The sequence below is a fragment of the Salvelinus namaycush genome, chromosome 23, assembly GCF_016432855.1.
Source record: "Salvelinus namaycush isolate Seneca chromosome 23, SaNama_1.0, whole genome shotgun sequence".
NCBI lineage: Eukaryota > Metazoa > Chordata > Actinopteri > Salmoniformes > Salmonidae > Salvelinus > Salvelinus namaycush.
In genome coordinates, this window is record NC_052329.1 from 12,996,454 (window position 1) to 13,021,068 (window position 24,615).

Here is a 24,615-nt window from a genome sequence, read left to right on the forward strand (position 1 = left end):
CCTGTGTGTTGTACTTGTTAAGGCAGACAGAAAATAGCTCCAACTTCTTAATCATAGCCTCAAATTTGTCCCGCACATTGAATTTAGTTGTGGAGAGTCCCTGTAATCCTAGATTCAGATCATTCAGGCGAGAAAAAAACATCACCCAGATAGGCCAGTCGTGTGAGAAACTCATCATCATGTAAGCGGTGAGACAAGTGAAAATTATGGTCAGTAAAGAAAACTTTAAGCTCGTTCTTCAATTATTTTTTAAAAACGTGTAAATAAAAAAAATAAAAAATCTGTTATTTTATTTTTCAGTTATTTTACCAGGTAAATTGACTGAGAACACGTTCTCATTTACAGCAACGACCTGGGGAATAGTTACAGGGGAGAGGAGGGGAATGATTGAGACAATTGTAAACTGGGGATTATTAGGTGACCATGATGGTTTGAGGGCCAGATTGGGAATTTAGCCAGGACACCAGGGTTAACACCCCTACTCTTACGATAAGTGCCATGGGATCTTTAATGACCTCAGAGAGTCAGGACACCCGTTTAACGTCCCATCCCGAAAGACGGCACCCTACACAGGGCAGTATCCCCAATCACTGCCCTAGGGCATTGGGATATTTTTTAGACCAGAGGAAAGAGTGCCTCCTACTGGCCCTCCAACACCACTTCCACCACTTCAATACTTTGCCCCTTGATAACCAGCGCACTTCTGTATGTTGTAAAAGCGTTACATGGTCATTGCACATCATTGCATAATGCAGAAAATACATGAGAGTTCTGGGGCCTTGCTTTAACAAAGTTAACCATTTTCACTGTCGTGTTCAAAACGTTTTTCAAGCTGTCAGGCATTCCCAAGTGGTGTCGGGAGTAACTGCTTGCATGCGCGTTACCACTCCACTATGTCTCCCTGTCATGGCTTTTGCCCCATCAGTACAGATACCAACACATCTTGACCACCAAAGTCCATTTGATGTCACAAAGCTGTCTAGTACTTTAAAAATATCCTCTCATGTTGTCCTGGTTTCCAGTGGTTTGCGGAAGAGGATGTCTTCCTTAATTGACCCCCCATAAACGTAACAGACATATACCAGGTCCTGTGCCAGGCCCACTACATCTGTTGACTCATCCAGCTGTAACGCATATTATTCACTGGCTTGTATGCAAAGCAGTAATTGTTTCAAAACATCTCCTGCCATGTCACTGATGCATTGTGAAACAGTGTCGTTTGATGAAGGCATTGTTTGTATAGTTTTTTGGGCCTTTTCCTCCAGCATTGTCCCAGCCATAACCGCGGCAGCAGGAAGAATTAGTCTTCCACAATAGTATGGGGCTTGCCTGTCATAGCCACTCTGTAGCTCACCATATAAGACCCATATAGCCCCTTCTTATTAATGCATCTGTTGCTTTTATAGGTCTTACTACTCGAAAGTCGTCTTTTTTCTCACTCAAAAAACTCGTGGCTTGTTTTTAAAATGGTCATGTTTCGTTTCTAAATATCTGCGTAAGAGTGAAGGTTTCCCGTGAGAGAGTAACAGTTAATGAGATTGAATGTTAATTATTTGACTAGGCTACCTGTATTTGATTTTGTGTTGTTATTTTGCTGAACACTAGATGGTTTAATACAATTTTTGGCAGTGAAACGAGGCTACTCAGGCAAGAAAAAAAAAACTCACCCAAATGTATAGCCCTGTTGGAAAATATAAATGTACTGTTTGAAAATGTGAAGATACATTTTTTATTTTTTAATGTGAATCACATTTTTATTTGGCGTACCCCCGACGGCATTGCGCGTACCCAAGTTTGGGAATACCTGGTCTAGAATGTAGTTTATGCTGTAGCGTTAAGATTTTCCTTCACTGTAACTAAGTGGTCTAGCCCGAACCATGAAAAACAGCCCTAGACCATTATTCCTCCTCCATCCAACTTTACAGTTGGCATTATACAGTCGGGCAGGTAGTGTTCTCCCGGCATCCGCTAAACCCAGATTCGTCCGTCAGACTGCCAGATGAAGTGTGATTCATCACTCCAGAGAACTCATTTCCACTGCACCAGAGTCCAATGGTGGCGAGCTTTACACTACTTCAGCCAACGCTTGGCATTGCGCATGGTGATCTTAGGCTTGTGTGCGGCTGCTTGGCCATGGAAACCCATTTCATGAAGCTCCCGAGGAACAGTTCTTGTGCTGACATTGCTTCCAGAGGCAGTTTGTATTTCGGTAGCGACTGTTCCAGTAGAAGACAGACAATTTTTACACGCTAAGCGCTTCAGCACTCGGCGGTCCCGTTCTGTGAGCTTGTGTGGCCTACCACTTCCTGGCAGAGCTGTTGCTGCTCCAAGACATTTCCACTTCACAATAACAGCACTTATGGTTGACTGGAGCAGCTCTATCCTATGACGGTGCCACATTGAAAGTCACTCAGCTCTTCAGTAAGGCCATTCTACTGCTAATATTTTCCTATGGAGATTGCATGTCTGTCTGCTCGATTTTATACAACTGCCAGCAACGGGTGTGGCTGAAACAGCCGAATCCGCTAATTTGAAAATACACAAATACTTTTGTGTATATATAGTGTTTGTTAAAAGTTGTCTTCTAGCCTACTCTTCCTCATCAGGAGGGACCTACTGTAACACTCCTCATGGACCCTATTAATCAGGTGTGTTCAAAAGCCGGTCACCCAGTGGCTCCCCAGGAGGGGTTGGTAACTCCTGACGTCGGTTCAATGCAGAAGGAACCGAGTGGAGTCATTAAGAAAATAGATACAATGACCAATAAAGATGTAGATTATGATCCATTTTTATCAAGTGAAGTCGTACGATACCGGTCAAAAGTTTTAGAACACCTACTCATTCATGGTTTTTCTTTATTTTGACTATTTTCTACATTGTAGAATAATAGTGAAGACATCAAAACTATGAAATAACACATATGGAATCATGTAGTAACCAAAAAAGTGTTAAACAAATCTAAATATATTTGAGATTCTTCAAAGTTGCCACCCTTTGCCTTGATGACAGCTTTGCACGCTCTTGGCATTCTCTCAACCAGCTTCATGAGGTAGTCACCTGGAATGCATTTCAATGAACAGGTGTGCCTTGTTAAAAGTTAATTTTAATTTCCTTCTTAATGCGTTTGAGCCAATCAGTTGTGTTGTGACAAGGTGGGGGGGATGCAGTCGCAAAAAAACATCAAGCGCTATGATGAAACTGGCTCTCATGAGGACCACCACAGGAATAGAAGACCCAGAGTTACTTCTGCTGCAGAGGATAAGTTCATTAGAGTTAACATCAGAAATTGCAGCCCAAATAAATGCTTCAGAGTTCAAGTAACAGACACATCTCAACATCAACTGTTCAGAGGATACTGTGTGAATCGGGCCTTTATGGTCGCATTGCTGCAAAGAAAATCACTACTAAAGAACACCAATGAGAAGAAGAGACTTGCTTGGGCCAAGAAACACGAGCAATGGACATGAGACCGGTGGAAATTTGTCCTTTGGTCTGGATTTTTGGTTCCAACAGCTGTGTCTTTGTGAGACGCGGTGTGGGTGAACGGATGATCTCCGCATGTGTATTTCCCACCGTAAAGCATGGAGGAGGTGTTATGATGTGGGGGTGCTTTGCTGGTGACACTGTCTGTGATTTATTTAGAATTTAAGAAACACTTATCGCTGCAGAATGCTGGTTATGCCATCTGGTTTGGGTTTAGTGGGACTATCATTTGTTTTTCAACAGGACAATGACACAACAGACCGCCAGGCTGTGTAAGGGCTATTTTAACAAGGATGATAGTGATGGAGTGCTGCATCAGATGACCTGGCCTCCAAAATCCCCAGACCTCAACCAAATTGAGAGGGTTTGGGATGAGTCAGACCGCAGTGAAGGAAAAGCAGCCAACAAGTGCTCAGCATATGTGGGAAGTCCTTCAAGACTGTTGGAAAAGCATTCCAGGTGAAGCTGGTTGAGAGAATGCCAAGAGTGTGCAAAGTTGTCATCAAGGCAAAGGGTGGCTACTTTGAAAAATCTCACATTGTGATTTGTTTAACACTTTTATTGTAACTAGATGATTCCATGTGTTAATTCATAGTTTTGATGTCTTCATTATTCATTATTGTACAATGTAGAAAATAGTAAAAATAAATAAAAACCCTTGAATGAGTAGGGGTGTCCAAACTTTTGACCGGTGGTGTACACTACCGTTCAAAAGTTTGGGGTAACTTAGAAATACTCAGCTAGACTAAAGAAGGCCAGTTTTATTGCTTCTTTAAAATCAGCACAACAGTTTTCAGCTGTGCTAACATAATTGGAAAAGGGTTTTCTAATGATCAATTATCCTTTTAAAATTATAAACTTGGATTAGCTAACACAATGTGCCATTGGAACACAGGAGTGATGGTTGCTGATAATGGACCTTTATACGCCTATGTAGATATTTCATTAAAAATCAGCCGTTTCCAACTACAATAGTCATTTACAACATTAACAATGTCTACACTATTTCTGATCAATTTGATGTTATTTTAAATGGACAAAAATGTGCTTTTCTTTAAAAAAAAATAGAAAATATTTAAGTGACCTCAAACTTTTGAACGGTAGTGTATATGAGGAATTACATGAATACAGAGAAAGTGTTACATGATCACACAGTAAAGGCACCCGGATAGGCACTCATTTGGCTTTTCATATTATCCACAACTTCTCCCTGCATGCATTTGGCCTCATATATGTGGATAATGCATACATACAATAATAAGGCCTTTTATCAAGCATTTTGGTTAGTGATGACAAGTACTGCATACACATTGTTTCCAGTAGTCTATATGGAATTGATAACCAAAGCAAAGTCTAACAAGTACAGCTGTATATGTAACACGTAGATGAATGTTGATATGTTAATAACAACCAATACATTGAGATACATAAGTGTCCCAACAGTAAATGACAATAGGCTAATATAGGTAAGAGGTTGATAATTAGGCTTGTTCAGGCGAGTACAGTTGCTAGCTCCACCAGTTTGCTTGGAGGAGGGGACTAGGAGCAGGCAGGGTTGCGTGTATATCTCACCCCAGGTAGAGTAGCAGGTGTATGGGGGACAGAGAGAGGACTGGGAGGGTGAACATGTCAGAGCCCCAGGGTGTCTTTCTGCACTTGGCAACCCAGAAGGTTATTTCCAGCCTGGACACACTCGGACACACTGGTCGCTGAAAACACACAACATCACCAGGACAGGCATCATTATACTGTAGCATCATGGTGGCAAGGATTGGCACAATGTATCTGGAACACTTGTTTGAAGACAAAATACCACCAACATTGTATTGTGAATGATAATACTCAAAATGTAAATATATTTGTCATTTAAGTAATACAGTATGGTAGATTCCTACTAGGAAATTAGTTTCACCTAAACAATTTCTTTCCAATCAGGGAAGATGAAGGACAAGAGTTGCCAGGACTATGAGAGTAAGCTATAGCTACCTTTCTGATCCTGGATCCATGATACTGCCTTCATGGCCAGAAACTGCCACTCCTCCTGAGCCTCCATCTTGAAACCATAGAGCCATACCAGGGCTAGAACTGTGGCCCACACCTCCTGGTCCACCTGAGTGAGGGAGAGAGTGAGAGCGAGAGACAGACAGATGGAGAGAGAAACAGAAAATAAGGACACTGAGACATGGGTATCATGGGGACATTCAATTCAATGTTCATCATGCTTTTGTCCAGAGCTGATGGTCTTTCTATAGAGTGCACGTGCAGATACTCTGAGTGCATCATCTTGCAGCATGCTCATAATATACAGTATCAGTTAAAAAGGTTGGACACACCTCTTCATTCAAGGGTTTTTCTTTATTTTTACTACGTTCTACATTGTAGAATAATAGTGAAGACATCAAAACTATGGAATAACACATATGGAATCATGTAGTAACCTAAAAAGTAACATAAAATATATTTTGATTTGTTTTTGAGATTCTTCAAAGTAGCCACCCTTTGCCTTGATCACAGCTTTGCACACTCTTGGCATTCTCTCAACCAGCTTCATGAGGTAGTCACCTGGAATGCATTTCAATGAACAGGTGAGCCTTGTTAAAAGTGAAATTGTGAAATTTATTTCCTTCTTAATGCGTTTGAGCCAATCAGTTGTGTTGTGACATGGTAGGGGTGGTATACAGAAGACAGCCCTATTTGGTAAAATACCAAGTCCATATTATGGCAAGAAAAGCTCAAATAAGCAAAGAGAAACAACAGTCCGTCATTACTTTAAGACATGAAAGAGGGTCAATCTGGAAAATTTCAAGAACTTTTAAAGTTTCTTCAAGTGCAGTTACAAAAACCATCAAGCGCTATGATGAAAATAGTTCTCATGAGGACCGCCACAGGAAAGGAAGACCCAGAGTTACCTATGCTGCAGAGGATAAGTTCATTAGAGTTACCAGCCTCAGAAATTGCAGCCCAAATAAATGCTTCACAGAGTACAAGTAACAGACGCATCTCAACATCAACTGTTCAGAGGAGACTGCGTGAATCCGGCTTTCATGGTCGAATTGCTGCAAAGAAACCACTACTGAAGGACACCAATAAGAAGAAGAGACTTGCTTGGGCCAAGAAACACGAGCAATGGACATTAGACCGGTGGAAATCTGTCTTTTGGTCTGATGAATCCAAATTTGAGATGTTTGGTTCCAACCGGCGGGTCTTTGTGAAACGCAGAGTAGATGAACGGATGATCTCCGCATGTGTGGTTCCCACCGTGAAGCATGGAGGGGGTGTGATGGTGCTTTGCTGGTGACACGGTCTGATCTATTTAGAATTGAAGGCACACTTAACCAGCATGGCTAGCACAGCATTCTGCAGCGATACGCCATCCCATCTGGTTTGCGCTTAGTGGGAGTATAATTTGTTTTTTAACAGGACAATGACCCAACACACCTCCAGGCTGTGTAAGGGATATTTGACCAAGAAGAAGAGAGATGGAGTGCTGCATCAGATGACCTGGCCTTCACAATCACCCAACCTCAACCCAATTGAGATGGTTAAGGATGAGTTGGACCGCAGAGTGAAGGAAAAGCAGCCAACAAGTGCTCAGCATATGTGGTTACTCCTTACATGCTGTTGGAAAATCATTCCAGGTGAAGCTGGTTGAGAGAATTCCAAGAGTGTGCAAAGCTGTCATCAAGGCAAAGGGTGGCTACTTTGAAGAATTTAAAATATATTTTGATTTGTTTAACACTTATGGTTACTACATGATTCCATGTGTTATTTCATAGTGTTTATGTCTTGTCTATTATTCTAAAATGTAGAAAATAGTAAAAACAAAGAAAAACCCTGGCATCTGTTTATTTCTGTGGACCTACCTGTGCAGGCTTTGGCTTGGACACCTCCTCCTCAGTCTTCGCCAGCACCTCAGCCAACCCTGCCTCCAGGACCCAGGAACCAGAGGCCTTCTGAAGGGAGATCAGCTGGAGGAGAGGGTCCCTCACAGGCTTAGAGGTTGGGGCTGGAGAGTCAAAGTCTAATGGGATTGGACAACTTAATGGTTAGAACAGTTACAAATTATCTAAATGATTACATACCTAATACCTTAACTGTTCCATTATAGCGCCAGTGGCTAACTGGGTCACCCTAACCCTAACCAGAATCCTAACAGTTGCGGTAAAATCCTTGTGCTGTGCTTGAGTAATACAATCACAATAAATAGAACACTGAGGAGCATCAAACAGTGTTACAATTCCCATGTGAATAACAGGTATTTGGAATTAGGTTAACACAGACATTAACCCTTAAAATTGTTTATGTTAGTGTCGTACATTCCCACTAACAAAAGTCTATCTATTAAAGATCACAATTCAACATTACAGTACTTCTACCCAAAATACACTGAACAAAAATATAAACGCAACATGTAAAGTGTTGGTCCCATGTTTCATGAGCTGAAATAAAAGATGCCGGAAATTTTTGGTAAGCTCAAATAAAATGTTGTGCACAAATTGGTTTACATCCCTGATAGTGAGAATTTCCCATTTGCCAAGATAATCCATCCACTTGACAGGTGTGGCATATCAAGAAGCTGATTAAACAGCATGATCATTACACAGGTGAACCTTGTGTTGGGGACAATAAATGTGCAGTTTTTTCATACAACTCCACAGATGTCTCAAGTTGAGGGAGCATGCAATTGTCATGCTGACTGCAGGAATGTCCACCAGAGCTGTTGCCAGATAATTGAATGTTACCATAAGCCGCATCCAACGCCGTTTAAGAAAATTTGGCAGTACGTCCTAAGGGCCTCACAACCTGCAGACCACGTGTATGGCGTTGTGTGGGTGAGTGATTTGCTGATGTCAACGTTGTGAACAGAGTGCCCCATGGTGGCGGTGGGGTTATGGTACTGGCAGGCAGACGCTACGGACAACGAACACAATTGCATTTTATCGATGGCAATTTGAATGCACAAAAATACCGTGACGATATCCTGAGGCCCATTTTTTTTTAAAGGCATCTGTGACCAACAGATGCATATCTATATTCCCAGTCATGTAAAATCAATATATTAGATGCATTTAAAATTGACTGGTTTCCTCATATGAACTGTAACTCCGTAAAATCTATTAAAATTGTTGCATGTTGCGTTTTATATTTTTGTTTAGTATAATTCAACATTAACAATGTTGATTCCAACATTTCTGTAAAAGTTATGAAGTGTGTCAATACACATTTTGTAAAATTTTATTATTTGAATTAACCCTGAAATGAATAAAACATGTAGTTTATTCAAAACATGCAGACTTTAAACATGAACCCATAAGATCACAATCTTAATACAACTGAACAGGGATCATATTAACAGGGTTTAGTATTAACTCATAATAGTGATACGTAAGCATATTGAAATAGAGACATGTAACTTGTTTCTTAAACAAATAGACTCGGTGCTGACCTTTACTCTTTTTGCTCAACTTTAACTTGACTGGGGACCTCATTTTCATCTGCAGACTACACCCCATCATCATGGGCATGGGGCTGCACTGAGCCATATCACACAACATCATCTTGGGCATGGGGCTGTGATACAACACTGAGAAAGAAGGGAAAAACACAGGTCACTGGGTTACAAACATGAAGGTACACGCACCGAACACATTAATGACTAAACAATGAGGATTCCGTCTTACACGTGCAGGGGGCACAGTTTGAGACACTTCAGCTCGCGGTTACCATTTATTTAGCGCTGTTTACATATCTGCATAAAATAATTTCCTTGCACAGCCTCTCCCCGTCACACAAACACTCACTCACTTGGCGTCGGGACTTGTCTGCGTAGCAGCTGTCCATGCAGGGCCTCTCCATCTCCTTTGTGGACAGCGATGAAGGCAGTAAAGGCACTGCTCACTCCTGATTGGACGCTGAGCTCTATCACCTTCTCTTTCACTCCCTCCTTCTCACCATCCTGCTCTCTCTCTTCCACCTCCAGGGATTGGATCAGGGTTCGAGCACCCAGCCTGTGGACGGTCATTCTGGAGAGGAGGGATAGAGAGAAGAGGTAGAGGAAAGAGAGAGATAAGAGTTAGATGTGGGAGAGGAGGGACAGAGAGATTAAGACAGTGGAGTGTGGGAGAGGAGGGATATAGAGATTAAGACAGTGGAGTGGGGGAGAGGAGGGATAGAGAGATTAAGACAGTGGAGTGAGGGAGAGGAGGGACAGAGAGATTAAGACAGTGGAGTGGGGGAGAGGAGGGATAGAGAGATTAAGACAGTGGAGTGAGGGAGAGGAGGGACAGAGAGATTAAGACAGTGGAGTGGGGGAGAGGAGGGATATAGAGATTAAGACAGTAGAGTGTGGGAGAGGAGGGATAGAGAGATTAAGACGATGGAGTGGGGGAGAGGAGGGACAGAGAGATTAAGACAGTGGAGTGGGGGAGAGGAGGGATATAGAGATTAAGACAGTGGAGTGTGGGAGAGGAGGGATAGAGAGATTAAGACAGTGGAGTGAGGGAGAGGAGGGATATAGAGATTAAGACAGTGGAGTGTGGGAGAGGAGGGATAGAGAGATTAAGACGATGGAGTGGGGGGAGACGAGGGTCGATGATAAGATGGGGGTACCTACAGAACTATATAAAATCATACTACATAGCTGAAATGCATTAGAAGTGCTGGCACAGTTTCTATTAATGGAGTGTCATAGCAGTGTTGCCTGAAAATAGTGGCACATTCCCTTAATGCATCTGACCAAGGCCTGCAGTGTTGTTTTTACCCAGTGTCCTCTGCAGGCTTAAGACTGAAGCTCAGCTGGTTCTCAACAGGCTGCTTGGCCAGGCTGTACTTCACTATCACCGAGCCCTCTGTGTCCCCTGAGCTCTGAGCAGGGGAGAGAATGAGAGAGAGCGAGAAAGAGACAGACAGAACGAGAGAAAGAAAACAAGGAAATACAGAGTTTAGTAAAAACACGTGGACCGTGACCCAAAAAATTCTTGTCTTGCAAATAAGTTATGACCTTACCAGTGTCATTTGAACATTGACATACAGTATGTTAAACAATATTAACATTCATAACAGTAGAAGGCAGAGTCCTCACCTCCCCAGTGAGCTGGGCATACAGAAGTGCCCTTTGGCCCTGGAAGACCACTCTGATTGGTGGAGACAGAGGGGTGACAGAGACCCCCTTTGGGACATTCCACTTGACTGAGATGTCCACCACAGCTGGCTGCAGGGCAAACCGGAGGGACTGCATCACCTGAGGGAGGAGAGTGAAGGAGGTGGGAAAGTGGTAAATAATGTAATTAAAAAAGGAAAGAGAAAAACAAGAGAATAAGGGAGGTGATGAAAATGTTTGTAGCCAATAGAGCCCTCACTTTACACATGCACACACACTGATAAGCTCTCTTACTTTGGGCTGCATCCTGTCCTGTCCTGTGATAAACTGTGCGTACCCTCTGGCCTGCTTGGCCACCCCAGAAATGAGAGCAGTGCTGGCCCCCTCCCCGATCCCAAAGGAGAAACACCTGACAGGGACACACCCAGGAAACACTATTATTGTTGTTATCAAATACCAAAAAAAGTCTATCAACCAAATCCATATCACTTGTATAATTTTCTTGTCCTCGTGGGGTGACTGAAAACACATAACTGTACAGGAAGAATCATCAATACAAAAGCTTTTGTTTTCTAACAGGGGTGAAAAACCCTAACCTACAGAACTGTCCCACACTGCTGCTCACAGACAGGTTGGGTAGGTTTACTTTAGATTGGGTTTTACAATTCATCTTTTGAGTCAAAAAGACCAGTGGTTAGAGCTTTACTTTCCAGACAGGTGCAATGGGTTCTGTAACAAACTCTCTATTAAAACCAGTTAGTCGAATTCTTTCAGGTGGGAGGTGACAGAGCTGGGATCTCTGCCCCAACTAGGTAATGATAGGGGAAACAGTGCTTGTGGGCCCACCTGTGAGAACCGGCATTCGTCTTCACCAGATCCAGGACTTCCTTGGTGTTCCCCACCTCACCGTCAGTGAACAAGAAGAGCTGTGGAGGACAGAGCGGGTATGTCTCAACATTAAATAATGTACGTGCAGCACTGAAGTATACTGAGAATGTTTCCTTAGTAACCAAAAACACAGGTCTATTTGCTGTCCCAGTAAGCCAGGCATGTTACTGTAAATACCACACTCAAAATACACTGTTTGCTAGGGTGTTACTCTGTAACTAAACATGCCCAAAGCCCAAAAGGGAATTCCCTCATGGTCTAAGACATTGGTTGCTCCCGTGGGAGACCAGGGTTCATATCCTGCGTGTTACACATGGAAAGGTGGGAGGAGTTTCAGGTGTTTCAGGAGGAACCTGTATGAATCACAGCCAGCCAGCCCTAGAAGGCCAATGAGTGAGGTGATTAGAAAAAAATATAAAAAATGCCACTCCACAATGATACAATAACTGACAGATTTTTGTTGACCACTCAGATAGTTGAGACACTAAAAAACAAACCTAGTCAAACATGGTACAGTGGTTCCTTTGGCGTCATCAAAAATACATTACATCATCTATATTTTGGGTAACAGTCGTTATACATTGCGTCATCTATACACGTATGCATAAACAAAACTAAGTAAAGTAGATACAAGGACATTCAGAAACTTCTAAAGAAATGTCTGTTGGAGGATACGGTGGCAGGCTTTAGCAGAGGCATTTACATTATTGTTACCTGATAACATTGCACACAATTATTTTCATCTAGATAATTTGAACTATCACTTTGGCTGGACAGCTGACAAAAAACATCCATAATGTCATTGTATAACCCACAGTAAAGCAACGCATGAGGTTCTGTTTCAATGGAAGCATCGTTACAGAAAGGACAGACATTTCTCTATGGCAGTGTTTGTGTGTAAATTATTATTATTTAACTAGGCAAGTCAGATAAGAACAAATTCTTATTTACAATGACAGCCTACCCCGGCCAAACGCTAATCCGGACAACGCTGGGCCAATTGTGCGCCGCCCTGTGGGACTCCCAATCACGGCCGGTTGTGATACAGCCTGGAATCAAACCAGGGTCTGTAGTGACGCCTCTAGCACTGAGATGCAGTGCCTTAGACCGCTGCGCCACTCGGTCTAAGGCACTGTAAGGTATGTAAGGTGTGTTAGCTACCTGTCTGGGCTGGTCGGGGAGGCAGGGCTGGCTGTAGATATGTTTTAAAGGCTGGAGGATCTCTGTACCTCCCAGGTCAGCCCTCATTTCTTTCACCTTCTGCAGAGCCTCATCCATAGTCTTCTGGCTGTACTCCACACTCTTACTGACATCCAGATAGACACACACACACAAGGTCAAAGGGTCATCACCACAACATATTACAGACCCAAGCCATGGACATTTGAATCCTTCCCCTACCTGCTGCAAATTATTAGATGTAAACATGATTGAAACAGGGGTTGGAAGGAGAAAACACTCACGAAAAGAAGGACTCATAACTGGACCCAAAGCCGATGATGTTGAAGTAGCAGCCCATTGGCAGGCTTTTCAGCAAGAGCAGCAGAGTATCCTGCAAGAGAGAAGTCCAACAAGTGTCTTTACTCTTCAATAAACCTTATAGGACAGTCTTAAAGAACTAGTACAGAGTAACCACAGTGTACTGGATTTAACTCCAAACTACCTAGTGGTGAATCCTGTGCAGATTGAGCTGTTCATTTATTAGAATAGGGTTGCTGTGTGTGTGTGTGTATACCCTGGCACTACCAATACGGTCCTGTGACCCAGACCCAAGGTGCATGGGGCATTCCATGCTGCCAGAGCGATCCACTACGAACAGGAACTCCCCGTGTGAGGTCATAGATGACATCACATCCTTGGGAAACTCTGGGTACAAGCTCAGCATGACCACTGGGTCACCCATCAGAGAGCCTGGGGGGGAGAGAGAGAGAGAGAGAGAGAAAGAGAAAGAGAGAAAGCGTGAGGGCGAGAGAAAGAGAACGAGAGAAAGAAATAAGTGTCCAACAGTTATTCTCCATTTCTAGAGGACGCCTCTCCTTCAGTCTCACCATGTCCCTCTCTGTAAACATGAATGAAGGTAGTAAACTAGACTACTCATTGATCTCATATACACCAATCTACAACAGAGTACACCCACCCCCCTCACCTGGCTTGGCAGAAGCCTGTGCTGCCTCTACTATAGCAGTAGGCTGATGGGTGTCTTGGTAATACAACAACAGCTCAACATCCCGGTCAAACTGATGACCTGCAGCCAGACTGACCTGCAGTTAGAACAACATTCACATGAAGGTAGAGCAGTCAGAGAGGGAATTGAACAACTATGAAGGATTCTGATGGTTTATGGTGCTAGTGAGAGTGCAAGCACACAGACATACACACAGTGTACACATTCATACGTACGTACGTAAAGCAACACACTTACACATGCATATGAACACACACACACACACAGTACCGTGGCTTGGGTTTTCTCTGTGTTGAGGTAGTTGAGTGGGTCCAGGGGACAGTTGGACTCTACTCTAGAGATGGGATGAGGGGACGACACATGGGCACTGAGGGACAGACTGTAGGGGACAGAACCAGCGGGCACCGAGGACACCTGGGCACTGCCACCACTACCACTGTCTGACCCTTAGAGAGAGATGGGTGAGGGAGAGAGGGGAGAGAGAGACCCACAGATTAAAATGTTTTTGTTCCAGCCCAGCACTAACACTTCTTTCATCTCATCAACAACTCACCAAGACCTTGATTAATTCAATAATGATTAATTCATTAAAACGGGACTGTAACTAAAGCATGCACCATCCCCTGTGGGTCTCCAATAGCAGGACTGAAGACCACTGCCCTATGGGACCAGGTACTGGTTCATAGTCACACTGCTGCCCACAAGGTTTTTACTTTGTTTTGCAGTGCCCTATGATGTATTAGTGGTTTGTGTCTCTATACAGGGGCCCATGTTCTTACCCTGGGGTTGGTAGCGGGGGTTGAGCACGGCGGGCAGGCAGAGCCTCAGGCCGTCGTCAGCCTGTACAGCCAGCTCTGTCACATAGTCCAGGCTGACAGAGGCCTTCTCCCCTGGAGGCAGACTTCCCACACTCAGCTTGAACACGTCCGGGCTCTCATCACTCTCCTCCAATAGGAAGGCCTGCTGTCCCGAGCTCAATGCATCATCATACTGCTCCTGTGCCTGAGGAGGGACAGAGGAACACAGGGACGCATCATCAACCTGACACACAGTATAGTACAGTAGCATACATCCAGGGGAATGTGCTGTCTGACTGACACTAGTCAGGTCAATGGGGTTTGACAGAGAGTCGCTTTGACAAAGCAGTAGGTTGGGAACCAGTTTTACAGGGTCAATGTCTAATACTGAGAGCAGAGAGCTGTCAACAAACATCTGAATAACTTTTGAAGCCCACTAGGTCATAGACTGCTGGTTAACCATAAAGTGATAATAATAAGTTATGGATTGGATTTATATAGAGCCTTTCTACCAACTGAGGTACCAAAAGCACTTTACATAGTAAGGGGGAAACTCATCTCATCCACCATCAATGTGTGGTACCCACCTGGGTGATGCACAGCAACCGTTTTGTACCAGAACGCTCACCACACACCAGATCTCATGGTGGAGAGGCGAGGAGTGATATTTGCCAATTAGGAATGAAGGGATTATTAGGTTGCCTTGATGGAAATGGGGCCAGGTTAGCTGGCCCGTAACATTTTACACCAAGTTTCTCTTAAACTGTGTAGTAACGCTATAATTACACTAGTAACAACACTTGTACTAACATGTTATTGATTGGTATTAATGTGAAATTAACCCAAATCCTGCAATAAATTATACTTTTGTAGATCTCAGAAAATGTCATAAAAAATATGTCTATAGTTGCATTTGTCTCATTATTGACTTGTCATCTCTCCTCACCTTCTGTTTCTCCTGAACCTCAGCCACCACCTCAGTCTGTCCTATCTTGGCGCTGAACCTGCAGACAGCAGCCTCTCCCGGCAGAGGGAAAACAAAGATGGCCTCCAGAGGGCTCTGCTCCTGGTTCTCATACTGCAGAGTGGAGCTCACAGTGGCCACATGCCCCTGCACACTCACTTCCACAGCAATACTCTTCAGAGGCACTGAGAGAAGGAGGGATGGATGGAGCAACATATTTTTTATTTTGTGAAAAACAATATACAGTTGAAATCAGAAGTTTACATACACCTGAGCCAAATACATTTAAACTCAGTTTTTCACAATTCCTGACATTTAATCCTAATAAAAATTCCCTGTTTTGGTCAGTTAGGATCACCACTTCATTTTAAGAATATGAAATGTCAGAATAATAGTAGAGAGAATGACTTATTTCAGCTTTTATTTCCTTCATCACATTCCCAGTGGGTCAGAAGTAAACATATACTCAATTAGTATTTGGTAGCATTGCCTTTAAATTGTTTAACTTGGGTCAATCGTTTCAGGTAGCCTTCCACAAGCTTCCCACAATAAGTTGGGTGAATTTTGGCTCATTCCTCCTGACAGAGCTGGTGTAACTGAGTCAGGTTTGTAGGCCTCCTTGCTCGCACACACTTCTTCAGTTCTGCCCACATTTTCTATAGGATTGAGGTCAGGGCTTTGTGATGGCCACTCCAATACCTAGACTTCGTTGTCCTTAAGCCATTTTGCCACAACTTTGGAAGTATGCTTGGGGTCATTGTCCATTTGGAAGACCCATTTGCGACCAAGCTTTAACTTCCTGACAGATGTCTTGAGATGTTGCTTCAAAAAATGCACATAATTTTCCTGCCTCATGATGCCATCTATTTTGTGAAGTGCACCAGTCACTCCTGCAGCAAAGCACCCCCACAACATGATGCTGCCACCCCCGTGCTTCACGGTTGGGATGGTGTTCTTCGGCTTGCAAGCCACCCCCTTTTTCCTCCAAACATAACAATGGTCATTATGGCCAAGCAGCTCTATTTTTGTTTCATCAGACCAGAGGACATTTCTCCACAAAGTACGATATTTGTCCCCATGTGCAGTTGCAAACTGTATTCTGGCTTTTTTAATGCTGGTTTTGGAGCAGTGGCTTCTTCCTTGCTGAACAGCCTTTCAGGTTATGTCGATATAGGACTCGTTTTACTGTGGATATAGATACTTTTGTACCTGTTTCCGCCAGCATCTTCACAAGGTCCTTTGCTGTTGTTCTGGGATTGATTTGCACTTTTCGCACCAAAGTACATTCATCTCTAGGAGACAGAACGCGTCTCCTTCCTGAGCGGTATGACGGCTGCGTGGTCCCATGGTGTTCATACTTGAGTACTATTGTTTGTACAGATGAACGTGGTACCCTCAGGCATTTGGAAATTGCTCCCAAGGATGAACCAGACTTGGAGGTCTACCTTTTTTTTTCTAAGGTCTTGGCTGATTTATTTTAGATTTTCCCATGATGTCAAGCAAAGAGGCACTGAGTTTGAACGTAGGTCTTGAAATACATCCACAGGTACAACTCCAATTGACTCAAATGATGTCAATTAGTCTATCAGAAGCTTCTAAAGCCATGACATCATTTTCTGGAATTTTCCAAGCTGTTTAAAGGCACAGTCAACTTAGTGTATGTAAACTTCTGACCCACTGGAATTGCGATACACTGAATTACAAGTGAAATAATCTGTCTGTAAACAATTGTTGTTAAAATGACTTGTGTCATGCACAAAGTAGATGTCCTAACTGACTTTCCAAAACTATAGTTTGTTAACAAGAAATGTGTGGAGTGGTTGAAAAACGAGTTTTAATAACTCCAACCTAAGTGTATGTAAACTTCCGACTTCAACTGTAAAGGTGGTGAAATGTTCTGAAGTATTTATTTAATAAAAAAGGAAGAGAAACAGACACAGGAAGTAAACAATCATTTATGCTTTCAAACCGTACCTGGTTCATTCTTGACAGTTACCAATCCACAGCAGTTCACCATTTTGGCTCCTGTATGGAGAAGTCAGGTGTCATATCATTGTCCTTTTACGGGCGTCTTACGTTAATAAAGTTTAATTGCCGTGCAACAGTAAACAGTTAATGGTAATATGCCAAGTGTCTATGATAAATTGTTTTATAAAGGCAGCCACAGAATGCAACTACTGACAGTAGGATGACAGTAATTGAGAGGTTTATCTAACCATGTTGGCAGGGCTCTACAACAATGTTCCCTCAAAATATTTTTTGAGGCACTGAGCAAATTTTAAGTCTGCTGAACGCAAACTGGAACATTTTTTAAATACTGTGTAACTTCCAGCGCGCGTTTAATTATGAACACCGAGGCTGTACCCACTTTAAGATACAGTTTTAACAGTGGCCAAGTAGGCTACTGTGGCTATTTGATCATAATGTAGGCCTACCAGAGTGGCCTACCATCAAAAACAATGAGAAAATGTATCCCATAACATTTTAACATGGAAGTAGCTGTTCTATCATTCAGCCTACAGTAGCAGCCAATGAGTGGTGTTCAATGTAGGCTTCATTCCATGAGACTTTATTTTTTTTTAAACATGCAGAGTGTGAGGTTCTGAGTTATGCACTATAACCCAATACTATATCACATGTGATTGAATATTAGCAACTGTTGGCCTGGGCGCCTGGGTGTCTGTGTGTGTGTGCTGGAAGTAACAGTTAGCCCCAGATAAGTGTGCTGGGAAGCTGTGGTTAGCCTTGAGCGAGAACAGTGTGCTTTTGTATGCAGGTGCAAATAGCTCAGACAATGTTGCAGAGCTGTCTGACCTCAGTCTCTGGGGTGAGGGAGCGTAATCTACACAGCAACAGCGCCGGGACACCAAAGAGCGCAAAGAGGCTAGGACTAGCCTGAGCGCCGGCGATAGGCTGGGTGAGTCTAAACCACGCCCAGTCTCTACTCTGTGACAGGCCGGCTCGGAAGCAGGAACTAACTCTGTCAGAGTATATTATAATGTCTTTGTCAGGAACAAGTCAGTTCTCTGTCTTATCCTGCGTGATGATACATTGAACCCGTATATACGAAAATTGCATTTACCATTTATTGCTTAGTTAATAAAAAATACATAGCATACAATCGGTGACTCTGTCATACTTATCCTTATACCAGAGTGAATTGACGCAACCCTAACAAGAGCTTGACATTTACCTGTTTATCCACTTGTCCTTCAGACAAGGAGGTGACAATTACTCTCATGTTGTGTTTCGATGCAAGAAACCACTTTTCAAAATAAAATGCATTATTATTCCCAAACCATTATTACAGAGAATCAGACAAATTATGCTAACCTCTGCCTATAGGCTACTTAGCGTATTCAAGCCGGTCTCAAAGTACAACACAAAAAATGTACATGTTTTGTGCTCTTGCAGGAAGCAATCACTCCCTATTTCTGACTACAAATTATCTTTAACTGGGCTAATAACTCACTAACTAAAACAAATCAAATGTGTTTATATAGCCCTTCTTACATCAGCTGATATCTCAAAGTGCTGTACAGAAACCCAGCCTAAAACCCCAAACAGCAAGCAATGCAGGTGTAGAAGCACGTAGAAGCAACTAAAAAAGGATATGAACAAAATGTGCACACGTGGCTACATGCTGCTCTCGCTTTGATCTCCAAACAAGCGCATCTACTCAAGACCACAACTCTAAATACAGTCCAGTTCAAAGTAAATGGCACAGATCCAAATATTGCATATAGGCCTACTGCAGCTCTGATTAGTTATGCCGCACCGTTCGGTGTAAAGTATGGGCTCAGTCGTGCGCAATAGAATCCTACTCTAATGAATTCTTCATATGACAATCTCTTGCGTAGTTAGTTTTGTTTCGTTATGTTGAATTGATAGTGGGTAATATTGTGTTGATTCAATCACAATTGACACAGTAAAGGGAAACGTTGATAGTGTTAACAGGGAAAACTCTAGAAAGTTGAGTGAAGTTCAATCTTGTGGTTCTATACATGGGATGATATACAGTAGAAAATAGTAAAAAATAAAGACAAACCCTTAAATGAGCAGGTGTGTCCAAACTTTTGACAGGTACTTTATATCTTCTGCGCACTACTACGCACTTTAGAGGGAACATTTCTCTACACCAACTTTTTCAGTTGTTGCACAAAGCACATGATTTGGTCTCACTTTTTTAAATAATTGACAATGACCTGGCGTGTGTCCCATAATGAGCCTGAATTCCATATAGAACCTGCCTAATAATGACAAGCCATCTTTTAAATTAGCATGCCCTTGTGCCCGAGTAAAGATGTGACAGGGAAGCGAATGATGAGTGCATCATTTCAATAGCAGGTGATTTGAGCTTTCATTTGTGGGCTGAGCAAGTAGCCACAATGAAGGGTTTACACAGACATTGCCAAGACAATTTTAAAGGACTTTTTCAAGCACTTAATTGTAATTTTCAAGGACCTACATTTAAAAATGTAACTGTTTTAATAGCCAATATATATATATATATATATATATATATATATATATATATATACACTTTATTAGGCAGACTAACTACTTTATATATATATATATAACCACCATAAGAATAACATGTTTTAACAGGCCTACCCAATGGCATTATGAATTGACATTCAGATTATTATTTTTTACATTCTAAATATGTCAGAATAATGTGGGCATTGCCTGACTAAATAAATAGCATACTGCTGTAAAATAGGGACCTTGTAGCAGTCATAAGGACAAAGATTCCGCAGTAGTCAGGCAGATAGAGGTGCAAATGAATATTGGATTTATTTACACAGCGCTGGTGATGTGATAAATGTACAATTCAATTATATTTACAAACTTCTGACTTTAAAATGTGAGCATTCAAAAAGAAAAATGGCCTCTTATCAGAAAAAAAAAAAACTGTCCTAACCATACAAAGCACATGTGGGTTCTCCTAGGCTCAAATGCAGCCTCCCCATTGAGTTATCAAACGTGAACAGACGTGAACATCCCAAAACAGGCACTTCTAAAGAATAGGTGTGGCCAGATCTTGGCGAGCAGGCCAGGTGTATCTATACATGCTCAAGCACGCACGTTCACACATTGAACATCACGGAAAAACCAGACACATGCTCTCCAAACAAAGAAAAGAAAGAAATTGACGCAATCGACATTGCAATACACACTGCCCTTACCCACCTGGACAAAAGGGATACATATGTGAGGATGCTGTTCATCGACTACAGCTCGGCCTTCAATACCATAGTGCCCTATAAGCTGATTACAAAGCTGACAGCCCTGGGTCTGAACTGGGTCCTGGACTTCCTGACGGCTCACCCCCCCAGGCGGTGAATGTAGGTCACATTACCTCCTTGACATTGATTCTCAACACGGGGGCCCCACAGGGTGCGTACTCATTCCCCTCCTATATTCCCTGTGTACCCACGACTGCGTGCCTAACATAAGTTCACAAGTTCGCTGACGACACGACAGTAGTAGGCCTGATTACCATCAACTACGTGACAGACTACAGGGAGGAGGTAGGCACTCTGCTGGCGTGGCGCCATGTAAACAACCTCTCCTTCAACATTAGCAAAATAAAGCAGTTGATTGTGGACTTCAGGAGGAACCAGGCTGGACAAGACTCCATCCTCATCAACAGGGGTGACATAGATACTGTCAAGGCGCTTGTATGGAAAACCAAGTTGACCGCAAGGCGCTTGTATGGAAAACCAAGTTGAAACAAACATTTGATGTCTTGCTCATAATAACCGCACATGGTTTTACCTCAACAAGCACAACAGACTAGCGCAACACCCTTCAATTGAAACAGTGGGAAACAAAATGAAAGCGGCAACATCTATCATATAAACTGATCTGAAATGAAATCACAGCATAATTATATTGGAGCAGTAGAACTTTAAGGCCAAAATATAATTTAAGGTAGGCTTATTCCGTTGACTGAATTTGGCATTGCAAATATTCAACCAACACTTTTTAACACTTTCAACGCCACTCAACAACCAAAACGTTTGAAAGCTGTGCATTCTCTATTCCAGAAAGACTATTGCAGGGTTCCCTAACTTAAATTTTCATTTTTTAATATATTTTTTAATTGTTGGATATAAAACTGTAAAAACACCATGAAATGAGCTCCTAGTGATTTTAATTTTGGACATCCCAAGTATTCCCACGCATAATAGATCAATCCAAGTGATTGTACACAAATGTATGCAAGGTTTCAAATGATTGTTTTAGTCAAATATATCTGTTTGGGATTCTTGCGGTCAATATGCAGTCTTCAAATGATTGGTAATTATGTTACGGTCCACGACCATCCGCTCAAGAAAAATATCGGCCGTGGCTGAATGTAGTTGATGACCTCTGATTTATATGTGTGCAACGCACTTGTGATTAATAATCGGGAATCCATGTATTTTAATCAATTACATAGCCTAGATTAAAAATAGCATTAACACAAGAACATTTTTTCTTTACAGGCACTAACAGTCAGTGTTGCACTGGAGTGTTTAGCATAACTGTGCAGCCCTGTATGTGGAGCCCTGATGCACGCCCGGACAGGAGCATTCCCGTGCTGTTGTTGCTTCTTCAGAAGGTTGGTTCAATTTGGGCCAATTGCACATTATTGTTTAAATACATAATTTCATTTTAATCAAAATTTGAAAAGCAAATTGTTAACTAAAAACTACCGTGACCAGGTACATTTCTCATTGGCACCATTGTGACCAATTCAAAATGTGTGTCGCACTGCCAAGTCAAATGGTCACAAATACAACTGTTGTGGTCACAGTATCGAGCCCTGGTTGATCATGCGCCATAACTGCTGGTTGCTGATAAAGAACATTGCTTTGTACAGTAATACAATATTGGTTTCCAATATCTTTCCAGAACAGACAGTAATTCCTCATACAACAGATGCTTTGTGTAAAATTTGACATTTCCAAGCTTGAAGTTATTGTGAACAACAAATAATGAAATCACAGCAGCCTGATGCAATAATGTCAATATCTGTTCAGCCAGTGTAATCTCTGGTTGAACTGGTCAAATAGGATGGAATGCAATAGTCAATAATGTCAGGAGGTAGGCCTACCTGCCACTTAGAGGTCAGGTATTTCATTTGTATTCTTATTGTATGGTCCTGAGTATTAACGTCCAACAATTCAAGCTATATGTTGGATAAACATTGACATGAATGACATTTGACTATTGCTGTCTCTTGCTAGGCACATCAGGTTCCGTCATGACTGTTAGGGTTGGGGGCAATTGTAGCACAGTAATACAATGATCATGAGCCAAGCAGCCAAATTATGAGTACAAGTGATTTTAACTTTAAGATGGTATGAATTACACAAATAATACATGTAAAATAGCCTTGCTGTCCTGTAGAGCAGTGGTTTCCCAACCTTTTTCGGTTAATGTACCAACAAGAACATTTTGTTCTGTCCAGAGTACCACTGAAGTACCCCCAGAAGTGCATTTTACCAGTTAGCATATGGTCTCATGAGTCTTCTCAAGTACCCTCTGAGGATAAGCCAAGTACCCCCAGTGTCTTATATAAAAAAATGACAGGACCAGTTCAAGTGGGCTCTGCGGATTACATTTTTTTTTTTAAACCACACAAAACCACAATTGCCCCCGGTCTCGTCAACATGACCAATTTCTGAACGTTCTGTAACGTTCCGCACTACTGAACGGACCCCAAGGCGTGGTCTCTTTGCTTGTTGCTCTGCACAGTCATTGCGTCTATTATAGTAACCTAAATCAAACATCCAAAAAATAAGGATAGTGTGATATGTGGATGATATCGAATTGAATGGCTATTTCTTGCCACCGACAATCATAAGCAAAGTAGGTAATACGTAATTTGAAAATATGTCTGATAAAATGTACAATATTTTGAAAACCTGAATGCTTTCACATAAATAGGCGAATCATCCTATAAACGACGCAGTTATGTAACATATTACCTTTACATATGTGATAGGCTAGTTTTCAATGATTTCCTTTTACTGGTCCTGGAGATAGAATCCCACCGTTTCTACTTCCGTGTAGCATTAATATCCGAGTAGGCTACCTCTTCCTGGTTTATAAAGATAAACGTCAATAGAAAACATTGCGCAATCAACTCATTGGCCAGTGTTCATAGTCACGCCTGCTATCTTCCTTACCATTGGTGAAAAGTCACATTGGGCCTATTCAACCAATCGTTGTTCTTGCGTCTGTAGCGCGGGTTTTTACTACCCTAATGCTTTAAACGTATTATTCGACATTTATTTCTATTGGCTATAGCAATTCGTCAATGGACTGAACACTAAACATATCTGTATGGTTATTGTGTTTATGGCTAGTCAATTCATTGGTTATCTACTGTCAGAGTATTAGGCTTAAAAAGACGTTAATGGAGTCTACTAGCCTACTCATCATACCTAACACTCCTCATGGACCCTATTAATCAGGTGTGTTCAAGCAGGGCTGGAACAAAAGCCTGCACTCCCAGTGACTCTCCAGGAGGGTTCGGCTACTCCTATTCTAGGTTCCATGCAGAAGGAACAGAGTGAAGTCATTAAAAAAATAGATACAATGACCAATTAAGATGTAGATTGTGATAGATTTTAATCAAGTGCAGTCATATATGAGGAATTACATGAATATAGAGAGACAGTGTTACATGATCAAACAGTAAAGGCACTGATCTAGCTTTCTGTATTGTCCACACCTCCTTCCTGCATGCATTTGGCCCCATATACATGGATAATGGATACATACAATAATAACCCACCGGGCACACACTGGTTGCATCAATGTTGTTTCCACGTTATTTAAATAAAATTACATTGAACCAAGGTGGAATAGATGTTGAATTGACAACTGTGCCCAGTGGGAAGGCATTTTACCAAGCATTTGGAGCAAGCATAAGGCTAGCATTTTGGTTAGTGATGACGAGTACTGCATACACATTGTTTCCAGTAGTCTATATGTAACAGTATAACTTTAAACCGTCCCCTCGCCCATACCCGGGCGCGAACCAGGGACCTTCTGCACACATCAACAACAGTCACCCACGAAGCGTCGTTACCCATCGCTCCACAAAAGCCGCGGCCCTTGCAGAGCAAGGGGCAACACTACTAATAGGTTTCAGAGCAAGTGACGTAACTGATTGAAACGCTACTAGCGCGTACCC

At 42.2% G+C, this 24,615-nt stretch overlaps 1 protein-coding gene across 1 annotated transcript; it reads right to left on the reverse strand.

Annotated features, from left to right (window-relative positions):
• Positions 1 to 4,733: 4,733 nt before the first annotated feature.
• On the reverse strand, positions 4,734 to 23,531 carry LOC120018090 (von Willebrand factor A domain-containing protein 5A-like). Its single transcript, XM_038961068.1, has 18 exons — positions 23,402 to 23,531; positions 17,391 to 17,441; positions 15,399 to 15,601; positions 14,435 to 14,657; positions 13,926 to 14,101; positions 13,617 to 13,731; positions 13,206 to 13,381; positions 12,934 to 13,022; positions 12,632 to 12,776; positions 11,429 to 11,508; positions 10,877 to 10,991; positions 10,565 to 10,723; positions 10,244 to 10,347; positions 9,289 to 9,506; positions 8,930 to 9,067; positions 7,347 to 7,504; positions 5,470 to 5,593; positions 4,734 to 5,192 (listed from the first exon to the last, which is right to left on the reverse strand). The coding sequence occupies exons 2-18, from the start codon at positions 17,431 to 17,433 to the stop codon at positions 5,113 to 5,115; spliced, it is 2,346 nt and encodes a 781-aa protein (XP_038816996.1). The 5' UTR covers positions 17,434 to 17,441; positions 23,402 to 23,531; the 3' UTR covers positions 4,734 to 5,112.
• Between the last annotated feature and the right edge of the window lie 1,084 nt (positions 23,532 to 24,615).